The 24719-nt window shown below is 34.1% G+C and overlaps 2 protein-coding genes across 3 annotated transcripts in view; one reads left to right on the forward strand and one right to left on the reverse strand.

Moving 5' to 3' along the window:
- The window catches only part of LOC108732523 (26S proteasome non-ATPase regulatory subunit 1), a 306055-nt gene that overhangs the window by 67880 nt on the left and 213456 nt on the right, over positions 1–24719 (forward strand). The window lies entirely within an intron of this gene.
- The window catches only part of LOC108732524 (5-hydroxytryptamine receptor 2A), an 80800-nt gene that overhangs the window by 4730 nt on the left and 51351 nt on the right, over positions 1–24719 (reverse strand). For both annotated transcript variants that reach the window (XM_018463388.1, XM_018463387.1), the window contains exons 3-4: positions 2833–3065; positions 949–1150 (exon numbers count right to left, since the gene is read on the reverse strand). In XM_018463388.1, coding sequence (XP_018318890.1) covers positions 949–1150; positions 2833–3065 — 435 coding nt within the window. The remainder of the gene's footprint in view (positions 1–948; positions 1151–2832; positions 3066–24719) is intronic.

Here is a 24719-nt window from a genome sequence, read left to right on the forward strand (position 1 = left end):
TAATTAAAGTTAATTAATAAATAGACGTTGTTATAGATAACTGACTTTTAATAGACGTCTGCGGTCTACTTTTGAGTTGGTGTCGCATTGAAAGTCCGCTTTAATCCGAGACATGCTGTAACTTTGCGAAGTTGCCTGTTAACAAGTAGTCGAGGGTTGACGGGAACGATAATTTGACCTGGTTTGTCACATTAGTAATCATACGTGGGCTCGCGCGCGTGTGGGTGTGTAAAGTTGTGAAATTGTCTGTGAAGCGTTTGTAACTGCGCGCATCTCGGATCTTCACGAATCAGCTGTCGTGCTTATAATTGCGAGCGGAATTTGCCCTTCGATTTCGGAAAAAATTGGATCAAGGTCGAACTTGTCGAACGCCGTCGACTACAAGAAGAGCGTTTCGTGTTTGAGGAGCTCAAAAATTGCGGACTCATCGAGAGGAGGAAGTGCGCGTACAAAAGCCAGATTGTTGCAGACTATATATATGTAGAGTACGTGAAAGCACCCTTTTCCTTTTTGTTGTGACGATACGATGTGATGCTAATTTAGTGAGAAATTTCCAAAAGGATTTCTTTTGTTGACCAGATAATCGAAGGTGAATGGAAATTGTCAAGGTATCTGATACCTTTGTGGAACTTTATATTTACTTTCTGCTGAATGATTCTAAGCGTCGATTGAGTAAGAGTCAGCTATTTATACGCATTTGGTGCAGCAGGAATTCCCATAGTCTAAATCATGGCTTTGCGAACTAAGACATGCAGGACGTTTAAAAAATGTGCAGAAGTTCAAGGGGAATCCCATCAGGATTATTTTTTGCTGTCCATGATGTACGTAGTGACGAGTGCAAGTGATGGTTTTTTGGTACCTGTTTTTATTAGTGAAGATTTCGTTTTAAGCGATTATGAAAAGCTTTTTTTACTCTAATTCGACTTTATTACAAGCAGTAAGACTTACCCAAAGGTGGCCCGCCTAGCCATCCACTTGACCACCCTCCTCCCGTTACATTCTGCTTCTGTTCTGCCAAAAGTCGTACTGTGAGGGTGTACGTTGTAAGCATCACTAGGAGAGGCACGTAGAAGGATATTATAGATCCGATGAATTTGAAGAGAGGATCGGGAATCTTACAGGATCCGTCGACCACAAGGGAATCTTGATCCTGAATGAATGTACATAAAAGCACAGTATTAATATCAACGTGTGATTTTAATTTCAATGAATATGTATACACATTATGTCTGATCAGTAGGTACTCCGAAGAAATTAAGGGAGAAGAGGGTATATGAAAAGAGCACAGGCTACTACTAATGATCGTCACATGAGCAATTGACTTGTCTGTGTACCAGCTGTTGCGAAGGTCACGAGTACGTACGAGTGTTTCGTCATACGACGCTTGCAATAACGAAGGGCGGTTGCCAAACTAGCAACTGGGGTACTTTTTGTGCTAATTTTTTACACCCCCTACGTTGTGGCGGTATCACGAGATGCACTATACACGGCCTCCAGATGTTATAATTTAAATATTATGAGTGTCTCAAAACATATCTTAATTTTAAGTAGGTAGTTTCTTACATAGCTGTTATAATAACTTTAGAACTTGGTGTCGTAAAGGAAAAATTGTGTACCTATGCACTAACTTTATTTAATGATTGCTGTCCAAAGGCAGATACGAAAGATAGATGGACATTGGTTTGTTGGGAAAATGAAATTCCCTTGATGGAAGTGCTCACTGCAGCTGATATTATTTTAACTGAATCTCTTTCTCCTTTCACTCCCAGGGAGATGTAAGTATTTCGGTATCTCGGTTAGTTCTTGCTGTCTGTGTACGTACAAGTGCAGCATGGACTGCAAGACAAATTGAGTTTCGCGTCTATTTGTGTCAAAGCGTTTTGCCCGCAAAAATGGCAGATTCGATTACGTTCGTCGAAAGAACTTGCCGATACTGCGAAACTGTTTCTTTAGATTAAAGAATCTTTCAAAATAAGTGGTAAAAAGATCCGCTGTATGTCAGCCAGAGTGTGTCTTCAGCAACACGAATCTTACCTTTAGTGCTTTTGAATGTAAAGTTCTAGTTCTTTTTTAAATTATTGAATTTGTAAGATATGTAAGAGACGGTGCTATAAAATACATGGAGAAATAAAAACTCCCCCGCAGAACAATTAATACATTTTATCAATAAAAAGTGTGGAAACTGTCGACAGTTTTAAACAACCGGGATTAATCAGGCCCATTTTTCATCTCAAAACAAAACAAAATTATACTTGAAAAATTTGGATGCATTTTACACAGTTGGTGTAAATAAACTAGTTAGTGGAATATTTACGTATGGGCTGATGGGATCATAGTCCCAGGCGACGGAATTGTATTTGTACTATTTACTCTAATGTAAAAACACAGACTGTCTCTGAAGCCTCTGAAGGCGCTTTTCTTCTGAAGAAATCCAACCGAGGTGCTGTAAAGCATAAGGGGTTGTGTTGCGAGATTTGGTGTGTAGGACCTGGATTGGTCAAACGCAAAACTGATTTACCTTCTTATGCGGTTAATTTCATGAGTGTACATTTTCGAGGATTTCTAAGATGTTTTTATTTATGCCTGCGCCTAACTAACGGAGAGGGGACAATTTTCGGTACTTGGTAGAAACAAACTACCTTCACAATTCTATCGCCCAAACTTTACTAATGTCGTTAGATGTGCTTTCAGTAGAAACTATCCCGATGTGAACCTTAAATTTTTTGTATTTGATTGATTTCTTTTACGTCACCGAAGTCCTGAATAAAAGCTAAATAAATTGTAGTAATTTAGCAATAAAAAATAATCGATTCTTCGTAGTTTTTGACTTACCTTTGAATACATTAGACTCAGGGGCAAACTCATCGCTATTGAGAACAACCAGACTATAATAATTTTGAGAGTAACACGACGTTTCGTCTTATTTCTTCCGAACTTCATCGGATAACGAAGCGATAGGTAGCGATCCACGCTGATTGTGCACAGGTGCATTATTGATGCGGTACAAAAAAGTACGTCGAGGCAAATCCACGCTAGACAGTAAATTGCAGGAAGGGGGAAGTGCCCTGAAATAATAAAATTAAACACAATAATGGCTATATTTGACCCATCTTAATATTTACCCAATTTAGCAATGAAAATGTTTCATAAGTGCATCAATAACTTTTAATTTTTAAGTACTTTTTTTATATGTTTTCATATTTGTTTTTTTGAAAAAAGACGCATAATTAATTGTAAATATCTCATGACCATAATTAGATATTAATATTCTATTACATTGATTATGCCTGTAGAAAAATACATTTTCTTTTAAGGCCTGTTATTTCAAATTAATTCTTTTGATTATGTGTTTATTTAAAATGTACATACGTAATCATTAAAAAAAGGAATAATTTTTAATTCATTATAAACAGCAGTTATCTACTTTATTTTTCTTCTGGAAATAGACCGTTAGCTTATAAATTTTTTAGTATTTGGGTAGATCTGGATTGCGATGAAAAGTAAAAATTGAATTAGGTTTTATTGATTTCTCAGTTGATGTTAAGTTTAATGTATTATTAATGGATGCCATTAGCGATTGGAAGTCTTTCGTACGTCCCATTGAAAAAAATTGATAAAATGTTTGGTGACAATTTTAAACGCATTAAATAAATAAATAAAAGGATTGCAAATGTCAAGTTATTATCAAGTCTTTGCAGTTTGGCGCTTTTTGAATTTAATATTTTGCTCGTAATACTTCACTCGATGCTATTTGATCGATAACACAAGAAAACTATGCTTATAATTTCTATAGATTTCACTTTGTCGTTGGTAACCTTCCTGTGAGACATTTTTAGATAGGCGTAAATAAAAACGAAGCATTGTAATGCTTTAGAAATGTTTTAATAATAGGTCGGTGTTTTGTTTTACATTTTTCGAATTTTGTTGCCTTTTATATTTAAGACAGCTGTTTCGTCTTTCGGCATGAAGATGCCTCAAGGCGAAACAGCTGTCGCAAATATAAAAGACAACCAAATTCGAAGAATGGGAAAATAAAACTCTATCTCAACAATGAGTTTAGTCAAACTCTACTTGAAAATATTTGTATAAATGTAGTAAATACTGTAAATCAACAATAAATAGATAAGGATTATTCTTAATAACACTGCAAAATATTTCTAAGGCGTTACAGGCGAGAAAGTTAAAAATGAAGAGGTATTAGAAAGAATAGGACAACAGAGGACTATGGAAGTCAATAAGAAATAGGCGAGATAGGTAGGTAGGACACCTTCTCAAGCATGAAGGTCTAGTCAGAGACATATTAGAGGCAGAAATGGGAGTTAGGAGGGTAGAAGTAGACCTAAATTATTTTAGGGAAATGCGAAGATTAACTCAGGATAGGAGTGGAGGTGTGTGTCCAACCAGTCTTAGGAATGACGACCTTATTATGATACACTGATTGTCGATATTGTAGGGCATATTATTAAAAATTTTCTGGATATAAAAAAATATTTTTTTTTTAAATTCCAAATTCAGTGAAAATATATGTAACAGAAGCGATGGTGTATGTTTCTTATATTGACATGTAGTTCACGCAACATATGAAGAAACGATCTTGGAGATATGGCACGTATTTTTTACGCGATTATTTACGACTTTGACGTAAAATTCAACTGAATGTATTTTATTAGCGTGTAAAACGTGTTCCGTATACAAAAATAATAGGCGTTGATACACTAAAAATGATTTATTATCGATATTGGATAATTAAATCGGTACGAATCAACATATTGGTCTGTCATAATTCTTATTGGTACACTGCACGAACTTATTTGTGGTCAGTTTCTTTTATTATTATTATTCTAAATCTTCGCATTTTGTCACGAGATCTTCAGAAGAAGCTTCTCTTTCTTCTCCCTTAGTACGAACTGTTGTACATCATGCATCCCTGTACTTGTTGGTCATTATGCTTTGTCACTGTCATAGACATATAAAGAGATACTTGGATAGCAGTACATGAGGATAAAAAATTATTTTTTAAAAAGATTAAAAGATTTTATACATAAATATGGCTAATAACTGATAAATGTAACGAAATATTTAGTGAGAATTTCGATTTATTTATTATCATTTTGTATTTAATTCTAGTTTGTTTTCATAATATCTATTATTCATAGTGAGACTCCTGTTGGGACTGATCAATTTATTTGAGGCATTCGGAACTATTCATCTTTAAAGTCCTAACTTGATCTTGTCCCAAACGTACGATTTGTAATTCTAAAACAAAACTTTTCGTAACTGTCGGTTCTGTGCTCTGGCTATGGTTTATGATGTGAGGGTAGCTGAAGCCGAAATTAGCTAATCAGGGGTGTATGTCTTTTTCGACGTCTACCTTGGGTATAACACAAATTATTGTTTTAGTCCTTTGGACAAGTTACATTGAACAGATAAAAGAGAAGGATATATTAGCTAGGTGTCATTGTATTATTTCTAAAATAGTTTAGGTTATTTTTGAGCGTTCTACATCAACTGTAGTAGAAAATGGGTGTTATCATTACTTTGGTATATCGTTTTCAGTTTTTTTTTCCGTAAAATAAATAAAACCATCAAGATTTACACACTTAGGTGGTTATTTGTGTATAAGTGACACCCTTCACTATAATAAAGTGGTCAATTAATTAGTTATGCCTATTTAAATCTATAAGGGGTTGAATTTACGGATGTATATACTGTTTACTTAGGTTCTAATAGAAAAGAAGGAGTTTTGTTGTGAGTGTTTTTAATTGAAATAATTTATTAACATCACGGTGTTTTTAATTTCTTGAAAGTCACTCTTTTGTTGGCTTTGCTTTTTCACTTGTTTAAATTCGTTTCCATTTTTTAGTCTTTCAGAATAATATCTAATGAATTATCAAGTGCAAAATTGATTTATTGAAATAAAATATTTTTTTGGATATCAGTAAGAGGAAAAAGAAAGAATTAAATTGAGCGATCATGTAATCTGGAAAATTTCAATTTTAAATCGAAAAGAGCTGTTCTGTCTCCAAACGTTTTTCTTTTTATGTTTTATGATTTCGCTCGTTATTGAAAAGCTTGGGATGATAATCGATGGAATGTCGGATGTATAACGTTCGAAATGTTTAGGGTCCGCTCATTATTACCCTACAGGCGACATTCGGGAGGAAATTATAACCGTACAGCGAATGTAAAATAAGACATCTTTATTTATAAGTGAGATAAATCACTGCCAAAAGTTTCGCAATAAGGAAGGTTCGCCGTTCACCTTCGCCGCCCCTTAACGGGTTTGTCACAACGGAGACCTACAACGAAAAGGCGGGAATGCTAACGAAGGATTTTTTTATCATTTGTCCCCTTGTGATATTGTTTCTACGTCTGCGACTATCCTTTCAGCTGACAACTTACAACCTGATGCCTATGTTTGAATACGTACTTTCGAGGTCTTTAAAAATTTTCTTGGTTAGTTTTTCAAAGAAAAAAAGCATGCGTTTAAAAACGAATGTAGTCTATATCAATTGGTTAGAATTGTGACCTTCAAGAAAGCTGCGCGAAGTTAGAAAGAATACACACTAGGCGTGAGCAAGACAAAAATAGTTGGAACAAGCTTGACCGAGCAGAGCTCTCGATGGGCGGTCTTAGGAGATCGGCTAGAACTGTACAATACTAGACGAAAATGTTTAGCAATTTCTTAAAACAAAAATGTATATAAATTAACAATAGAAAACAAAGCAAAAAATTTATAGGTGTGTAGAACGTGTTAAGTTAATTCACTTGTTATTATTTTTGGCTAAATATGCTTTTAAATAAAGTATATTCTTAAATTTTAAGGAGACGGTTTAAATAATTTTGCAAATGCTACTGTACACTTTTGTCTAGTTCTCGCTCGATGATCGGTGGAGAAATGAGCTGCGCAGACAAATATGATTGAATTTGGTAGCTACAGTTTCATTTACAGCCCTGTCTTATTGTTATTGGACTATGTAGCGGAAATATTTAATTGCGTGATACGATGAATACATTTAGTTTGAGAATTTTTAACATATAACACTATTTTAAGTCATAAGGAAAAAGAAAACCTTCAAGGAATGCCTCATAATGTAACGTTATTAGCAATTTGCCCTGTAGATTTTCCTTTCGAATGCAAATGAATTATTACTTTCCTTATTTCTTTCAAAACAACATTACTCTGAGACGTTCTTAATTATTAACGACAAGAAATGCTCAAATTAATAATGAAAAAACTCATTATACTCTGGAATGTTTTCACGAAGTTTCTTTGTTACCTCGACGATATTGCTTCGGTAATATAATAATTTCGTAAAATTCCCGTGTTTAATGATTTTGTTTTTTCATTATTAAAATTGTTTTTGTATCTCAGTGACAAGTATTACGTTTCCGCTGTTTCGATCGTGTATTTCTTCAAAACTTAATTATTGTACCAAAAAGTACACTCGGAACTAAGTACATTTGAAAATGTTTTTTTTAATAGCTTAAAATATATTCTCCACAAATTCTGTATTTTGAACAGCTGGCCTAACTTGAGCGCATTATTTAAAAAGTTAAAGTGTATTCATTTCTGATTTTAGAAGTTCAAAACACGAATGCATGTGAATTTGTACACTGATACGTGTTACCCTGTCATTAATTTCCTAAAACCGTAATTTTGAGGTAACTATTGAAAACTGTAATTCCTTCGGGTGTATACACTGAACTTTTTTTAACAGATAGGCTACTTTTATTTAATTACAAAATCGCCTTTAGATATAATTGAATTTTGTTACACAAAGGTTCATTGAAACGAACCCTTGTGTACCTATAGGTACTGTAGCTATTGAATTTTCAACGATAATCGAATAGAGCCTTACAATCATCTTCAACAATGTGTACTAGTTTCGAACGGTTTGTACGAATTCTTGAATGAAACCTATACAAAGTAAATTAACTGAAGGGAATCGGTCGAATGGTTAAAGTTGCTTTAAGTCACCGGTTAACTGTCAAATATTTGGTGATAATTATCTAGGATATATGTACATATGTACATATGTTGTCAAAGCGAGAACGAGGACGACAAATATAGTAGGAAAACAGTGGGACAAACTAAATACAGTTTTGTAAGAAGTGTTTTGTAGGAACTCAATTAAGAAAAGAACAATTAAAAAACTTCTTACCGGATCTTTAAATTATGAAAAACTTGAAACTGGAAAACCGTGTTTCGGTATATATTAGGGGGTAGTTGTAAAGTTTGTGGAGGTTGGGTTAGAAATAAAAATAAAAGAAAATTTTGTGCCAGGAAATTTTTTTGAAGCGGTCCAGGAAACGAAGCGAAATTTATCTCTTATTAACCCTTTTTTAAATAAAGCTTGTCGGTTTAATTGGTATTGAAGTTTTTGCTTTGTAATAAGTTAAAAAATTGTATTATACAAAAAGGGGGTTTGTATTACGATAAATCGGTGGACCTACTATCATATGTATTACGAGTATTATTTTTCAACGTCTCCGTCAGTTTATGTCCGTAAATGTAATACATTTCGTTCTTTGTCTTTCTTTTTCGTTGTTTCCGATGAACAAATGTCATTTTTCTTCCGATACGTATTTGATTCCGAAAGGTTTTTGAACGTGCTGTGAGAGAAAAACAAAAACGAAACTTATGGCAGCTTGCTTTTCTATTTTAAAGGAAATTTTAACTCATGTACCTGAAACCACAATAAAAACAAGAGAAAACAATTTTTTGATGTCTGACACTAAAATGCTACTAGCGTGTTTCGTTATGTTAAATTATGGATACAGTTAACATTGCAAAGATTGGCGTGCCTACTTATATCAGTGTCGGTTCGGAGTGGTTCATTTAAGGGATGCATAATTTCAAAGTTAGTATGAATAATTGTTAATTTTCTATACATAATTGAGACATCAGCCGTTTAAAAATTTTCGCCGCTACACGCGAAAATGTATACATATTTCTCACTGTTGGTCGTGAGCAAAATGTAACGTTTGCTCAATAATTGGGTATTACGTGGCATTGAAGACGCTCGAAATATAGTTTTCCCCACCTCCAATGTAATGTCATGTGCTGAACGGATCAATGGTCTGCCTGTGCTCATCCTAACTGCGTTGACCGAACGGCTCGTAAGTCATGAATGTGTATGTTTATTTTTAATTTTCGTAATTAGCCGCAAATTGGTTTTATTTGCGTAAACGTTCAAGGCTCACTCGTTATTATGGGAGAGTCGCTACTGAATCTTCATTTCTTTGTTTCGTGTACTATATAAAGGTACCATAACTGTTAAATGCTATATTCTAATAAAAAATACCACAAATGGCGCGGTAAACGCCATCTGTAGTACGATGCTACATTTTAGGATTACGGATGCTCTAANTTTTTTTTTCATTGGTTCTTAACTTGGTCTTTTCGTCATTCCGACTTCTCCTATATCCCTTGCGAGTAGTGGGAATACGCTTGGAAAAGTTTTGATAAAATTGCGAATGTAATACGAGAAACTAAATCGTAAACATTCAAAGTTTATCAAAGAAAGTTTCTGTAAGTAATATTAAAAAATTAGTTTCTATTTTAGATTCGTAGCATCAGAAAATGATGTGTATGTCCTATTTTATAAAATTAAAGAGTTCAGCCATTTCGAAGATTAGTCGGTATAGACTGACAAATTATTCTTTAAGGGTTGTTTGGGTCTTCAAACATGACCTCAAAAACGGCAATTATTTCGATATTATTGAGTTCAATTTGTTCAAATGTACAGATGTATAGATTTTATTGGAAATGTCATTAACTACTAAAACCACCGTGGTGTACGAAGGCATTTTATTTCTTAGGGTCTACTTAATTTTTTAAAAGAAATTGAAGGATTAAGAAGGTGTATTGGAGCTATTTTTTTTATTAGATTCTATTTCAAAAATTGTTGTTTTTAGAAATACAATGCTTGAATTGCAAATATGCCTGTCGTTCGGACTGAAAGGAAAATTCGTTGGCAATCTTACGAATAGTTTGGTGAATAAAAAAAATATTTATATTGGATGATTTAATTAGTCTGGAAGACCCATCTTTTCTTTCGTTTTTAGTTCTTAATTTAATTAAAACTTTGATGAAAGCTTTATAAAAAGTGTCTTTGCCAACGCTCCGGTTTTTTTATCTTTGTACTGTTTTCGAAGGAAATTAGAGGTAATACGTCCATGCTATGGTGGATAGATTCGTTCATAAGGGTAATTTTTACAACACGACGACGACGCCTTCTCATCCATTAACCGCGGCGACAGGGCATACTCGCTCTAGAAAAATAAGCGTTAAAACGCTGAGTGACGCAAAGTGGTCTATGTTTATTTAATTGTTTGTCCCGTTGCACTAGCTGATGAGGTAATGGAAATTGCTTTTGAGATCCGGTGCATTTTTACCAGAAGAAAAGCGAAGTTTAATGTCGTCTAAACATCAGTAACTTTTCTGTGTGGTTAATCGTATTAAAAGTTTCAAAAATCTATATATATAAAAGAAAATCGTCTTAGTTTCACTATTTATACTTAAAAGTGGCTGAACCGATTTGGCTGAAAATTGGTGGGGAGGTAGCTTAGAACCATGAGACAGACATAGGATACTTTTTACTTACTTTTTTAACAAAACGCAACTGACAGCTAAACGTAATGTTGTCTATGGTTGAGTATGGTGTTTTGTTTATAGTCATATTTACCTGAAACTTGGCTTTAATACTTTTTCATATAAAATTAGTGACATACAAACCTATTTCAACATTTTACAAAATTTTAGCTCTTTAGGAAGCTGAAAAGATTGCATGTTTGTTTTTGGTCGGATTTACTTGAAACTGGTTAAAAAATTAAATGTGTTGGGTGGGATGAGTGGTGAAGAGGAGTTGCAATGTTTAAATGGAGCATATATTATTTGTGGTCAGTGTTTGTTGTGAGAAAATAAATTTTAATTGAAAGAGTTCTTTCTGGTATTCTCACTTTACACGCCAAATTAATTGCGAGCAAACTATTTTATGTAAATGATAACGATTGTTGTTTTAAATATTTAATAGTCAACACTTAACTTACACGTAGAATTAAAATAAACCTAAATAAATAAAATTAGATGTAAAAGTATAAAAGTAGGCTCTATGATTGAATATGAATTGATTGTTGCTTGTTGATACTGTTTCGATACTGATTTGATACTGACTCGATACTCTCTTGATACTGATGAAAATGTGTATTACTAATTACATAAATAGCTTCGCCAGTGGGCGTTAACAATAACATTGAGGGTGCAAGGCGACCCTGTCAGTCAGGTCAATACCCCATTTCAGGTACAGACAAAATAAGTGAATTTAAATTTGGAAATTACAGTAATATAGCGAACGTGACTTTACAAAGGAAGAAATGTTACAATAAGATAGTAGAATACATTATAAATTTTATGGTTCCAAAATACTGAAATTACTGTTTGCATTTGATAAATAATATAACTGGTTTAGCTAAATAACAAAATGAATAATAAAACTGAATTTGTATACAAATAGAAAATAAAACCTAAAATTTCCGACAATATTAAAATTAGTATGCAAAATACAATAAAACATAGTATTGTAAAGATGCAACAGTCAGATTTACTTGAAACTTGGTCTTAATGGTCTCTCATTTAATTTCTTACTCTTCTAGTCAGAGGTACATATAAATAAACATAAAGGATAAATTTTCGATAATTGAAAAATGTCGATGCATTCCCAGTTGTGTTCTATGCTCGTTCAAGTTGGGTTACGTGTTTGGTTTAATTAATGGGAATTCCGAACTTCGAATCTGGAGATGCTTTATTTGAGGCTGCCTTTTCCGAAATGTCGTTTCTTCCTATAGTCAGCTTCCTCCTTTTGACATTTTGTGCTTGTTGTTTAGGACGCCCGGAAGTCTTTTGACTAAAACTCGCGTTTCGCTAACGTTGTCATCCTGTTATTTCTAAGTAAAAGAGAAAGTTCTTCGGAAAATAATCCTTAACGAGGAAATTCAACTGTTTGAAATTATTTTGCTCTGGCAGTTTCACATCATCATCATCATAGATACATTACCTACTTAAATAATTTTATTTTATTACACGGATGTTTGTTTTTTTTTCTGATTTACTCATTAATCACAAATGGTGATATAAATCGTAGCGCAAACATTACAGTATCACATTCTTTTTTTAAGAATTGATCGTTAGAATTCTAAGAGCTGTCTGAATTTTTTTTGCAGAAAGCCAAGTTTATCGATAATTATGTTTTGCCTTTTAGCTTATCGTGCGAAAGTAAGTAATTTACTCTCTTGCGACATTGTGTGGCTGCTCTTTATTTCAGCAAGTTGACTTTAGTTGGCACAGTAAAGATGAAAAAAATGTGGTTACGTTGGAAATGCGTATTCGTTCCCTTCATTGTTATTAATCAAGGGGTTTTAGAGGAGAGAGAAGCTCCAACTTTCTCGCCGCTTTTTGCTTTCGTCTGCAAACGCTTTCGTGCTGATGAGTTACGAGGGTGGTGGGGGTGCTTCGCTTGATGATAAACGATTCCCGTTTCTAAAGTATCAAACCGACTCCGGTTCTGAATAGTTGACAAAAACTGCATTAAATAACTGGGCATATTAAAGGGAATTGTTGTTGCTCAACAATCAGCACGTTTAATCCCGGTTGCGGAACGATATCATTTAATGTAGCAAATGCGGTAAAACGACGGAGTCTTTAGGATTTTCTGTAGCATACTATCTTGTTTTTGAAACAACACCTGATATTTCGCAAGTAAATATGTACCTAGAACATAAGCCTAAAACTGTTAAAATCTGTTTTATTACTCCTTGTTCCTTTTTTTAATTTTTCGGCTAGGTACACATCAACTTGTTCCATGGTACATATACATAAAAAATAAAACTATAGAAAAACATAAATTTGCCAGAATTTTTGAAATTTTGCAGCTTCAGCCCCTTAATAGTTTTTTCTTACTCGTTTAAGACGATAATTTAGTTTTTTTCCTGGATTTTTGTACCCTTAACCGTTCTATTGCCTGAAAGCTTACTTAATCAAGATCATTGGTTTACAAGGTCCTTTTCATTTTAAGGAAATTGAATTTCCAAACTGAATCCATTTCATAGGTATTTATGTGATACCTACATTAATAGGTTCAAGTGTAGTTTACTGCGACATCTTAGCGGAGGGGAGGAGGGTTGACTAACTGAGGGGGGAGGTGGAAGTAGCTCTCCCGAAGAGTGGGGGTATGCGGAAAACTTACCTTCAAGATTTTATGTCTTGTCTGGAAATGACTAGGTACTCTTGATATTGTAGATTGATATTAATGACTACATTGGTAAATTTTGTATTAGTAATTTAGATATTAAATGGTGGATCGTCTTGGTAATGAGTGAAGGTAAATTAATGATTGAAGGATTTTAATCAAAAGTTCTAAAACATTTTTGTTTGGTATTATTTCAGACAGGTGTATTAGTTTTCTAATAATTAGACCAAATTTGATATACTCACGTAACTAAAAATTTAAACTAGATGCGGGTACAAAAATTTGTGTAGACGTTGAGTCAATAAGTACTTGATATACAATATGTACTTTAGTATCTTTAACATCCACATTGGATTGCTTTTAATTACTTATCCCGACTGGATGAGTTTTCAGTATATGCTGGTGGAACTTAATTAGTTGGGTAGTTTGCTTTCGTTGAACTGCCATCCTGATAAAAGTTTATTGCATACGTTTACTTACGTAAGCCGTTAGGGCGTTTATAAAGTCACGTAGTGCAATCTCGATCACTACTAGTCTAGAGTAACATTACCAAGTGTAACCAAGTTACTAAGTACACTTTATTTTCTTCACATTCGATCACTAAGGCTGCTTCTTGTCGTAATTTTTTGTGGTTTATATAAATATGAACATTTGAAATCGAAATTGACTCTTAATATAATCGGATAATTGGCTAGAGAGAAATAGTACGTTCTACGTTGCATTTTTGTTGAAGTGAAACTTCTTTATGCGCGGTAGGGTAAGTTCGTTTCATGCGAGTTGCTATGAAACGAAATCATGCAACGGATGTCCCCCTCTACTCGGCCACGTAGTCGAGTTCGTAGTGGGGATCGCTTGTATAGTGTAAAATTTAAATTCATAGTGTACAAATAATACCATTAAACCAATTCCGTAACCTCTATCCCGGTATGTTTGAAGAAGTTTCACTTCAGTAGTGTGTTGTATAATTACACGTTGTATTTTTTTAATTCACGCAATGGTCCTTATTTAATTTTTTTAAGAGTAAAATTTTGGTGCATTTCAATTTTTCATTAGAATCATCTTCAGTATTACGTAAATGTGTGTTAGTTTGCGGTAATATACGAACCAGTAACATCTTTTAAGCATTTTGGGCATTTTTAATAATGGAATTAACTTTTACTATTTATATTAAGAAGGAATCTGCAACAGTCAGATTTACTTGAAACTTGGTCTTAATGGTCTCTCATTTAATTTCTTACTCTTCTAGTCAGAGGTACATATAAATAAACATAAAGGATAAATTTTCGATAATTGAAAAATGTCGATGCATTCCCAGTTGTGTTCTATGCTCGTTCAAGTTGGGTTACGTGTTTGGTTTAATTAATGGGAATTCCGAACTTCGAATCTGGAGATGCTTTATTTGAGGCTGCCTTTTCCGAAATGTCGTTTCTTCCTATAGTCAGCTTCCTCCTTTTGACATTTTGTGCTTGTTGTTTAGGACGCCCGGAAGTCTTTTGACTAAAACTCGCGTTTCGCTAACGTTGTCATCCTGTTATTTCTAAGTAAAAGAGAAAGTTCTTCGGAAAATAATCCTTAACGAGGAAATTCAACTGTTTGAAATTATTTTGCTCTGGCAGTTTCACATCATCATCATCATAGATACATTACCTACTTAAATAATTTTATTTTATTACACGGATGTTTGTTTTTTTTTCTGATTTACTCATTAATCACAAATGGTGATATAAATCGTAGCGCAAACATTACAGTATCACATTCTTTTTTTAAGAATTGATCGTTAGAATTCTAAGAGCTGTCTGAATTTTTTTTGCAGAAAGCCAAGTTTATCGATAATTATGTTTTGCCTTTTAGCTTATCGTGCGAAAGTAAGTAATTTACTCTCTTGCGACATTGTGTGGCTGCTCTTTATTTCAGCAAGTTGACTTTAGTTGGCACAGTAAAGATGAAAAAAATGTGGTTACGTTGGAAATGCGTATTCGTTCCCTTCATTGTTATTAATCAAGGGGTTTTAGAGGAGAGAGAAGCTCCAACTTTCTCGCCGCTTTTTGCTTTCGTCTGCAAACGCTTTCGTGCTGATGAGTTACGAGGGTGGTGGGGGTGCTTCGCTTGATGATAAACGATTCCCGTTTCTAAAGTATCAAACCGACTCCGGTTCTGAATAGTTGACAAAAACTGCATTAAATAACTGGGCATATTAAAGGGAATTGTTGTTGCTCAACAATCAGCACGTTTAATCCCGGTTGCGGAACGATATCATTTAATGTAGCAAATGCGGTAAAACGACGGAGTCTTTAGGATTTTCTGTAGCATACTATCTTGTTTTTGAAACAACACCTGATATTTCGCAAGTAAATATGTACCTAGAACATAAGCCTAAAACTGTTAAAATCTGTTTTATTACTCCTTGTTCCTTTTTTTAATTTTTCGGCTAGGTACACATCAACTTGTTCCATGGTACATATACATAAAAAATAAAACTATAGAAAAACATAAATTTGCCAGAATTTTTGAAATTTTGCAGCTTCAGCCCCTTAATAGTTTTTTCTTACTCGTTTAAGACGATAATTTAGTTTTTTTCCTGGATTTTTGTACCCTTAACCGTTCTATTGCCTGAAAGCTTACTTAATCAAGATCATTGGTTTACAAGGTCCTTTTCATTTTAAGGAAATTGAATTTCCAAACTGAATCCATTTCATAGGTATTTATGTGATACCTACATTAATAGGTTCAAGTGTAGTTTACTGCGACATCTTAGCGGAGGGGAGGAGGGTTGACTAACTGAGGGGGGAGGTGGAAGTAGCTCTCCCGAAGAGTGGGGGTATGCGGAAAACTTACCTTCAAGATTTTATGTCTTGTCTGGAAATGACTAGGTACTCTTGATATTGTAGATTGATATTAATGACTACATTGGTAAATTTTGTATTAGTAATTTAGATATTAAATGGTGGATCGTCTTGGTAATGAGTGAAGGTAAATTAATGATTGAAGGATTTTAATCAAAAGTTCTAAAACATTTTTGTTTGGTATTATTTCAGACAGGTGTATTAGTTTTCTAATAATTAGACCAAATTTGATATACTCACGTAACTAAAAATTTAAACTAGATGCGGGTACAAAAATTTGTGTAGACGTTGAGTCAATAAGTACTTGATATACAATATGTACTTTAGTATCTTTAACATCCACATTGGATTGCTTTTAATTACTTATCCCGACTGGATGAGTTTTCAGTATATGCTGGTGGAACTTAATTAGTTGGGTAGTTTGCTTTCGTTGAACTGCCATCCTGATAAAAGTTTATTGCATACGTTTACTTACGTAAGCCGTTAGGGCGTTTATAAAGTCACGTAGTGCAATCTCGATCACTACTAGTCTAGAGTAACATTACCAAGTGTAACCAAGTTACTAAGTACACTTTATTTTCTTCACATTCGATCACTAAGGCTGCTTCTTGTCGTAATTTTTTGTGGTTTATATAAATATGAACATTTGAAATCGAAATTGACTCTTAATATAATCGGATAATTGGCTAGAGAGAAATAGTACGTTCTACGTTGCATTTTTGTTGAAGTGAAACTTCTTTATGCGCGGTAGGGTAAGTTCGTTTCATGCGAGTTGCTATGAAACGAAATCATGCAACGGATGTCCCCCTCTACTCGGCCACGTAGTCGAGTTCGTAGTGGGGATCGCTTGTATAGTGTAAAATTTAAATTCATAGTGTACAAATAATACCATTAAACCAATTCCGTAACCTCTATCCCGGTATGTTTGAAGAAGTTTCACTTCAGTAGTGTGTTGTATAATTACACGTTGTATTTTTTTAATTCACGCAATGGTCCTTATTTAATTTTTTTAAGAGTAAAATTTTGGTGCATTTCAATTTTTCATTAGAATCATCTTCAGTATTACGTAAATGTGTGTTAGTTTGCGGTAATATACGAACCAGTAACATCTTTTAAGCATTTTGGGCATTTTTAATAATGGAATTAACTTTTACTATTTATATTAAGAAGGAATCCGTCGAAGCAACATTGTATGAAGGCTATATTGTGTAGGTACTTTATTGCCTGCGAGTTTTGGTTTATTGAAATAGCGCATCACTAAAATTTAATCTGGGATTTTATCGGAGTAACCGAGTCTCTAAACACGACATAAAATGACGAGTTATACGGGCATTCCATCGTTCTAAAAATTCATTTGTGGTTATTTTACTCAAACGAAGCAAATGGCTAAATATACTTATTTATCTGCACAAAACAAAAATATTGTGCAAAGTAAGCGAAGTAGAAAACTAAGAGAATAAGTAGAAAATACTACAAATGGTGTGGTGAGCCCCATCTGTAGTACGATGCTACATTTTAGGATTACGTATGCTCCAACAAGGTCCATTTAAAAATATGGGTATCTACTTGCTGAAACGAATCCCGGCGTAGCTCACGTCAACGTGATAGGCACGTTACCATAATCGAATAAAATAATTCGAAGTGGTCTGTATTCTGTCGAATCACCACTCCATTTGTAGTATTTTCTAAAACACGCTGTTAAGGCAGCAGGTAAATGTTGGTCTGTGTTCTGTCGGAGCTGCCTGCGACGCGCCGATGAGATCCAAAAAGATCGAAATCGCGATCCGCGTCTGGCAGTTTCGACAGAATACAGACCACTTGGAATTATTTTGTAAGAGAATAAGTAGTATTTGTAATCTAAAGTCGTAATATTTTTAACTGAGATACTGTATGGTTATTGTGGAACAAGAGAAGTGGCCATTTGTTGTGCTTTCTAGCATTTTGATTTACTCAGATTATTAAAATTTAAATTGGTTCTATTTTTCTGTCAGACAAATGCAAGCGAATTCTTGAAGAACTGCTCTTTAAATCCGGGACGGGAATTTTAATGATGAATATTTATCCTAAATCTAAAGGATCAGCATAGTTTTGGAACAAATAGTCTCAGTAAAGAATTTATTTCCTTCTCTTATTGTAACCGTTTGTATTCGCAATTTTTGGGTTAACGTAAAATTTACAATTCAGGGCACATGCACAATTACAAATAAATTTCGGTAAAGTGTACATTCAACAGCGACGGGGCATTCGCCATGTCATCGGTGAAGTGTAAGCGTGTTTGACCTGTCACTCAAAAATAAATATCTGTTGTGCTATTTTTATTTATTATCTAGCGTTGTTTGTTGGCTATGAAAAATTGGACATGTATCAAAAAAGTCTCCTACTATTATTATCCTGTTCGAAATAGACACATCCGGGAAAATTTTTATCTAAAGAGTAAATTTCAGTAGGTTTATATGTATACTAAACACAGTCATAGGTACAACTATTTATCCATTCTACCACCTGTTTTAAGGACCATTTCAGAAATTGTCAAATTAATTTTCTAATTTCTTTTGTATAGTATATTACTTTAGTTAAAATTCGAAAAAGATTAGTATTGAACATGCATGTGTTTGAAGGACGGCTCTGTAAGGGTGTAAAACGTGGACGCTGTGTTAGAAACGATTGAACGGTGTTCTAAGAGAAGGGTACTATGGGCGAAAAGAGAATGGTAGAACATATTCTGATACACGAGGGACTAGTTATAGATATATTGGTAGTACAAAAAAGAAGCAAAGGGAGGTTTTTAGCGTTGGTTTGATAATCAATTTGCAAGGCTCTTAAAAGCTATCGTTGCATCAGACTTGTCGTTATAACCGATGTTATTATAACCAAGTTCTACTGTATTTTATTTTATAAAAGTTTTAGAAACATCTTTGTTTACTCGTGGTGTTTTTTTTTTTCGTTAAATTGATGACGAATTATTGATGTTCTTAACAAGTAAAACGAAGGTAGGTAAATTCAAAACTATAAATAGAATTGAATCGACATATTCTCGAATGTTAAATGCAGTTTAATTTCGTATAGTTAGTACCTGCTGTACCATGTTTTCGCTTATTTATTCGTTAGACACATTTTCTGAATTCTTTATATGTATTTCCTGCTGAATGCGACGGCTAGTGAAGCTTCTTCGTATAATTGCGACCGTGTTTCGTAAATCGTCATGCCGAAGTAAAGCCGAGTGCGAGCTGAATTTTGTGATTAAATTGGGGTTTGTATAGAGCTGTGAGCAGTGGCAGGCTGGGATTTTCGTATACATATATGTAAGTTTAATGTGAGCTTCGCAGACGTGGAAATCCATCCCCTTTCCCACTAAACCCTGTCAACGGTGGCTATCCCGGATTGAATTGACTTTCACAGGTGAACAGTTTTGCTAAGCGTGCCGATTTCGGAAAAGTTCGACATGGCAAAAAGGATAAACACGAAAGATATTTCATCTGACCTTCCCACTTCTAAATGATTTGGCTGGAAAAGTTCAAGGATTATCGTGTATTTAAGGGCTGTAGATACAGTACCGTTAAAAAGTTTTTGAATCGCTCATACGCTCTCCAAAATTGGGACAAAATCTACATTTTTAACTATTTCGAATCTTGGTCTATCTCTGCCCTTCTTAACTCATGTTTTCGTTTCTAATATGCTTCTAACTAACCCTTATTACTTGAAAAGGTGTTCTAGCAATCTAACGGCCTATTTATTAATGACGACTTCTCCATAACGTCCTGCGTTTTCGTGTACTTCCTGATACCTCATCACTTGTAATCTTTTCTGTCCACGGTATTTTTAACATTCTTCTACAACGCCTTTTCTTTCTCGCAGTACCCACCGTCCACGTTTTACATCCATACAGAGTCGTGCTCCAAACTTACACTTTTAATAACTGTTGAATTTCTAAATTTTTTGATCGTCAGTACAAATGTAATTTCTTTTGTTAAGTCCGGCCCTGCGCTATTCTTTGTTTTATATATATAGCGCTATTTTCATTCTGAGTTATTTGAGTCCGTAATGAATGTATGTTTTTTTATGAATGTATTTAGTTATATTATTATTTTTGAATTTTGGTGATGCAGGGTCAAAAGTTAGTCATTTCGGTATGTAGCTGTCAAGTATTGTGTAAATAAAAGAATATTTTTTAATATAAATCGAGTAAGTTCTTATATTTTTTTAAACTTACAATGAATTACCGTTTTTTGTTAACGTGTTTTTGACGATTTGATTTCCGTAACGTTTGTTACATTTTCTTTCAGTGAGTGCCAGTTTTTCATTTACATTTTACTTGTCGCAATATTTCAGCCTTTAGATACCGAGAACCGCCATTCGGGAAGTGAATGTTAACGGTCGTATCCTCTTTTATATCCTCTAAACCTTTTTGAGATACGTGAAATTTGATTAAAGTTTCCGCTCGTACTTCCCCGAACTTTCTTTGCCGTTCCCGTTATTGATGGAAGACTTTAAAGCTCGCGTACGTACCGGAGTACTGTTTAATTGGAAACAAGCTATGACAACAACCTATACTTATGTAACAGTAAAATCCTTTGAAAGCATTTCTCGTAAACGTCATAACTTGTCCGGCTTTTCGGTATTTATTACAGCATTAAACTTATTTCTTTTATTATTTGAAAGATATTGTGTCGTAGATGTGCAAAAAGTAAAAATTGTTTGTGCATGTTGTTGATAAGGCAAGTAAAAAAGGATTTAATGATATATTGGTCGGGAATCGATCACCGGCCGCCCTTATTGCAGGTTAACATTTTATGAATACACACATGTTTTAGAAAATACCACAATTGGCGCGGAAAACGCCATCTGTAGTACGATGCTACATTTTGGGATTACGTATGCTCAAACAAGGTCCATTTAAATATATGGATATCTACTTGCTGAAACGAATCCCGGTGTAGCTAACCTCAGCGTGATAGGCACGTTACCATAATCGGATAAAATAATGTTGTGCATACGTCGGAGCTGTCTGCGACGCGCTGATGAGATCCAAAAATATCGAAATCGCGATCCGCGTCTAGCAGTTTCGGCAGAATACAGACCACTTCGAATTATTTTAACACACATGTTTGGTTAAGAAAGTTCAGGAGTTACAATATTTAAGGTGATCAAAAAATAATTAATATTTAATTATACGAGACACATCTGTTTTACCATTTTTTAAAACCGTCAAAAATCACACACTTTTTATGTTTCATGTGATTTTTAATATTTGATTTGACCTTTATTTTGTTTCATTGCTGGTTTTTAATAGCTTTACTAATTTTCTTGATGTGTCTTGTAAAATTAATTATTTACTATTTTTCTACAAATCTGACTTTTTTAACTGTGTAACTCCGGAAATAACTAATTGTATTAGTTTAATGTAATGATTTTGGGGCGTGTGGGCGCTTCTTTACCTGTAGTTGCACGTAAGTGGAAATAGGTTATCGAAACGAAACTCATAAATTTTACGTGGTGCAGTAGCTACTAGCATTTACTGTACTCACTGACAAGCTTATCTGATCCGAACTAAGCTGTAGCATGTTGGTTGCACTTTGTGACAGGATTGGCTAAATTATTAAGGTTAAAGGACATGGGCAATATCTATTAAGTAGATTGATTCGGTAGCCAAACTGATGCTTTCGAAAAGCTTGAACCAGTTTAGCCTGTCCAAAGAGTAACCTAAATTAACCATAATTGAATTATTTATTTATTTCGTACTAATTTCTTGTTTAGTTTAAATTGCCCAGATTTGAAATTTAATAAATTATTTTGGCCTAAGTTATCCTGAGATTGGGTTTTACCTGTAACACACGGTATAAAAAAGTGAAAAAGCCTGTATTTAAAATCCCCCTGCAAAACTAAAACTAGAGATACACCCAAATAGCAATTTTCCGGGTACCGGGTAACCGAATTACTAATTGGGACAAACAACCTCTCCCAATACAATCTTAATTACCAGTTTTTATTAGGTAAATTTTTGTTATAATTATTATTAATTTCGAAATTCGAAAAAGGTTGTTAAAGGTGTATGTTTGGAGCACGGCGTTGTATGGGTGCGAAACATGGACAGTGGGAGCAGCGGAAAAGAAAAGGTTAGAAGGGTTCGAAATGTGGTGTTATAGGCGGATGATGAGGATATCGTGGGTAGAAAAGGTTAGAAATGAAGAGGTATTGGAAAGAATAGGAGAACAGAGGACTCTATGGAAGTCAATAAAAAATAGGCGAGATCGGTTGGTAGGACACCTTCTCAGGCATGAAGGTCTAGTCAGAGACATACTAGAGGCAGAAACAGGAGTTAGGAGGGGTAGAGGTAGACCTAGATTAGATTACTCTTCGGAAATAGTTAAGAATGTGGACTGTTCTAGTTTTAGGGAAATGCGAAGTTTAGCTCAGGATAGGAAAGAGTGGAGGTACGTGTCCAACCAGTCTTAGGACTGATGACCTTATGATGATGAATTATTATTAAATTATTACTGCTGATGTTGGTTTCTTCTGTTTTCATTAGTAAAACTGCCTGGTACTGCCGAGTACCCGGCGTCATTATCCGCTACCAGTGCTGGTTCTGCTGGGTCCAATCTAATCTAATCTAATTCTTATAGTGGTTTATTATTGGGCTAAATTTTGATGTAGTTGTAATTGGCTCAAAATGGGTCAACAGCATTGGAAATAATTACTCGTTTAGCAATTGAAAATTTGTTATTTTATCATACTTGAATTTTTTTAGACACTGACGTCTATTTTCCCATTTTATGATTGTAATTGGTTCTGAAATATTTCATATAATTGCGGCACATTTAGAAGCGCTTTTGTATAACTTTTCAATGCGGTCTTATTGCACTAGAAATAACCATGCCTATAATTATTCACTTCTACGCTTGGAAGTTTGAAAAGTGCTTTTAGTGCCTGGTCTTTTTTATTACAAGCGATAGGTAATGAGAAGTTTGAGCTTTTTAGAACGCTTTGCTTTAAAATCGATTGTAGCTACCTATTCCTTGATTGTTGGTACTAAAATTAGTATTTTCGTTTTATTAAATACTCGTTGCTTTGGTTACATTATAAAAGACAAAGCTAAATACATTTTGACGTGGCTGTTTTAGAGTATTGTTAAATGAGCCATTTAAAAGTTTTTTTTTTCTAATTTTGACTACCAGCTTTTATATTATTTCCTCTAAAAAATATTTAGTAAATGATCTGTTAAATTTTATCGGACTAAGCCTAGAGGAAGGTGCACAAATTTTGGTAAAATTGTTAAGAGCAATTTGGAAAGGTTGGAGCTAGTATCAAATTAAAAATGCAATCCCTTTGAATGTATAAATTAAATGTACGAAAAAATTCTAGCAGCGACCGGCAGAAGTTCAAATGAAGTTAAAGTATAAAAATTTTCGAAAAACCTATTTTGAATTTAAAACGAAGACGAAGTTCTTGGTATTACATACTTTGTATTTAAAAAATAGGGAACAGAATTTCTACTCTAGTTAAGGACTGTACGCTGTTCGGGGGATTTTATAAAACGTTACAGTAGAGGGGGTTAAGCCACGCTTTGAAGAAAAATTATATTTTAACGATGTTCCGATATTTCACACGAGTTTTTGTTGAAAATAGTACGTAAGTTTTGTAAAGTTAGAAGGGTATGTGTAAAAGCAAGCCTTACGGTGCTTTACAAAGGGGTGAACGTCAAAAATCCCTCAAAAGCTGCATTACGTATATGGTGCAATACAGAAATGGCCTTTGGGAAATAATGATTACATTTGACCTTTTAAATGGCCTTTGGGAAGTAATGACTCCATTTGGCCTTTATTTGCCATAAATTGTAAAACACTGTCCAATGTTGTGTTCCGTCGGTGTTCACGTAACAAAGAAAATTGTTCGGTTGCTCCGCATACTTCGGTATTTCATAAGTTCGTAATATTGGTAACAAAAAGAAGACGAAGCGGAAATTTATTCACCATTAATCTTACAAATCGTAAAGGAATTGCGAAATTCTATTGTGTCAGCAAAGGACTGACAACACCCTGGACGTATTGACGACACCATTATCAAAAGTGGATGGGTAAAAGACCATAAAAAAGTCTGATGTCGGAGATCTTTGTGTGACTAGGCCGAGCCGCGATGATAACAATAAAAGGCAGTTAGAAATTCTTCGAAATAAATTCAAGAGGAAGAAAGTTGTGTACTTAAAATAAAATATAAAAGAACAGAATTTAACCAATGCCAGAAAAATTATTCTATATCAGTGATTTATCTATCTATACGAAGTACACATTTGTTTGTAAGGTATACATATTTAAAAGGGATAGTGGGTGTACTTATGTACACGTGGTAGAAGTTATACATTTATTTACATACATATGTATAATTTATTTATTTAATACAAAACTTAATGCTTTCGTCGTTATATTCTCCATGAAAAATTTTTAATAAGAAAAGCAAGTATAACAAAAATACTGATATGTAAGGGAAGAAAAATAAAGGAAAAGGCGAATATCAAAATAAGAAAATTAGAAGAAGTGGCTGATTTTAGGTATCTAGGAAGTCAGATAAGTCAGGACGAAAGGAGTAGTAAGGATATAAAGCAGAGGATAGCGCAGGGTCGAGTCGCCTTTAA

The sequence above is a fragment of the Agrilus planipennis genome, unplaced genomic scaffold (assembly GCF_000699045.2).
Source record: "Agrilus planipennis isolate EAB-ADULT unplaced genomic scaffold, Apla_2.0 scaffold48, whole genome shotgun sequence".
In the NCBI taxonomy this organism is placed as follows: Eukaryota; Metazoa; Arthropoda; class Insecta; order Coleoptera; family Buprestidae; genus Agrilus; species Agrilus planipennis.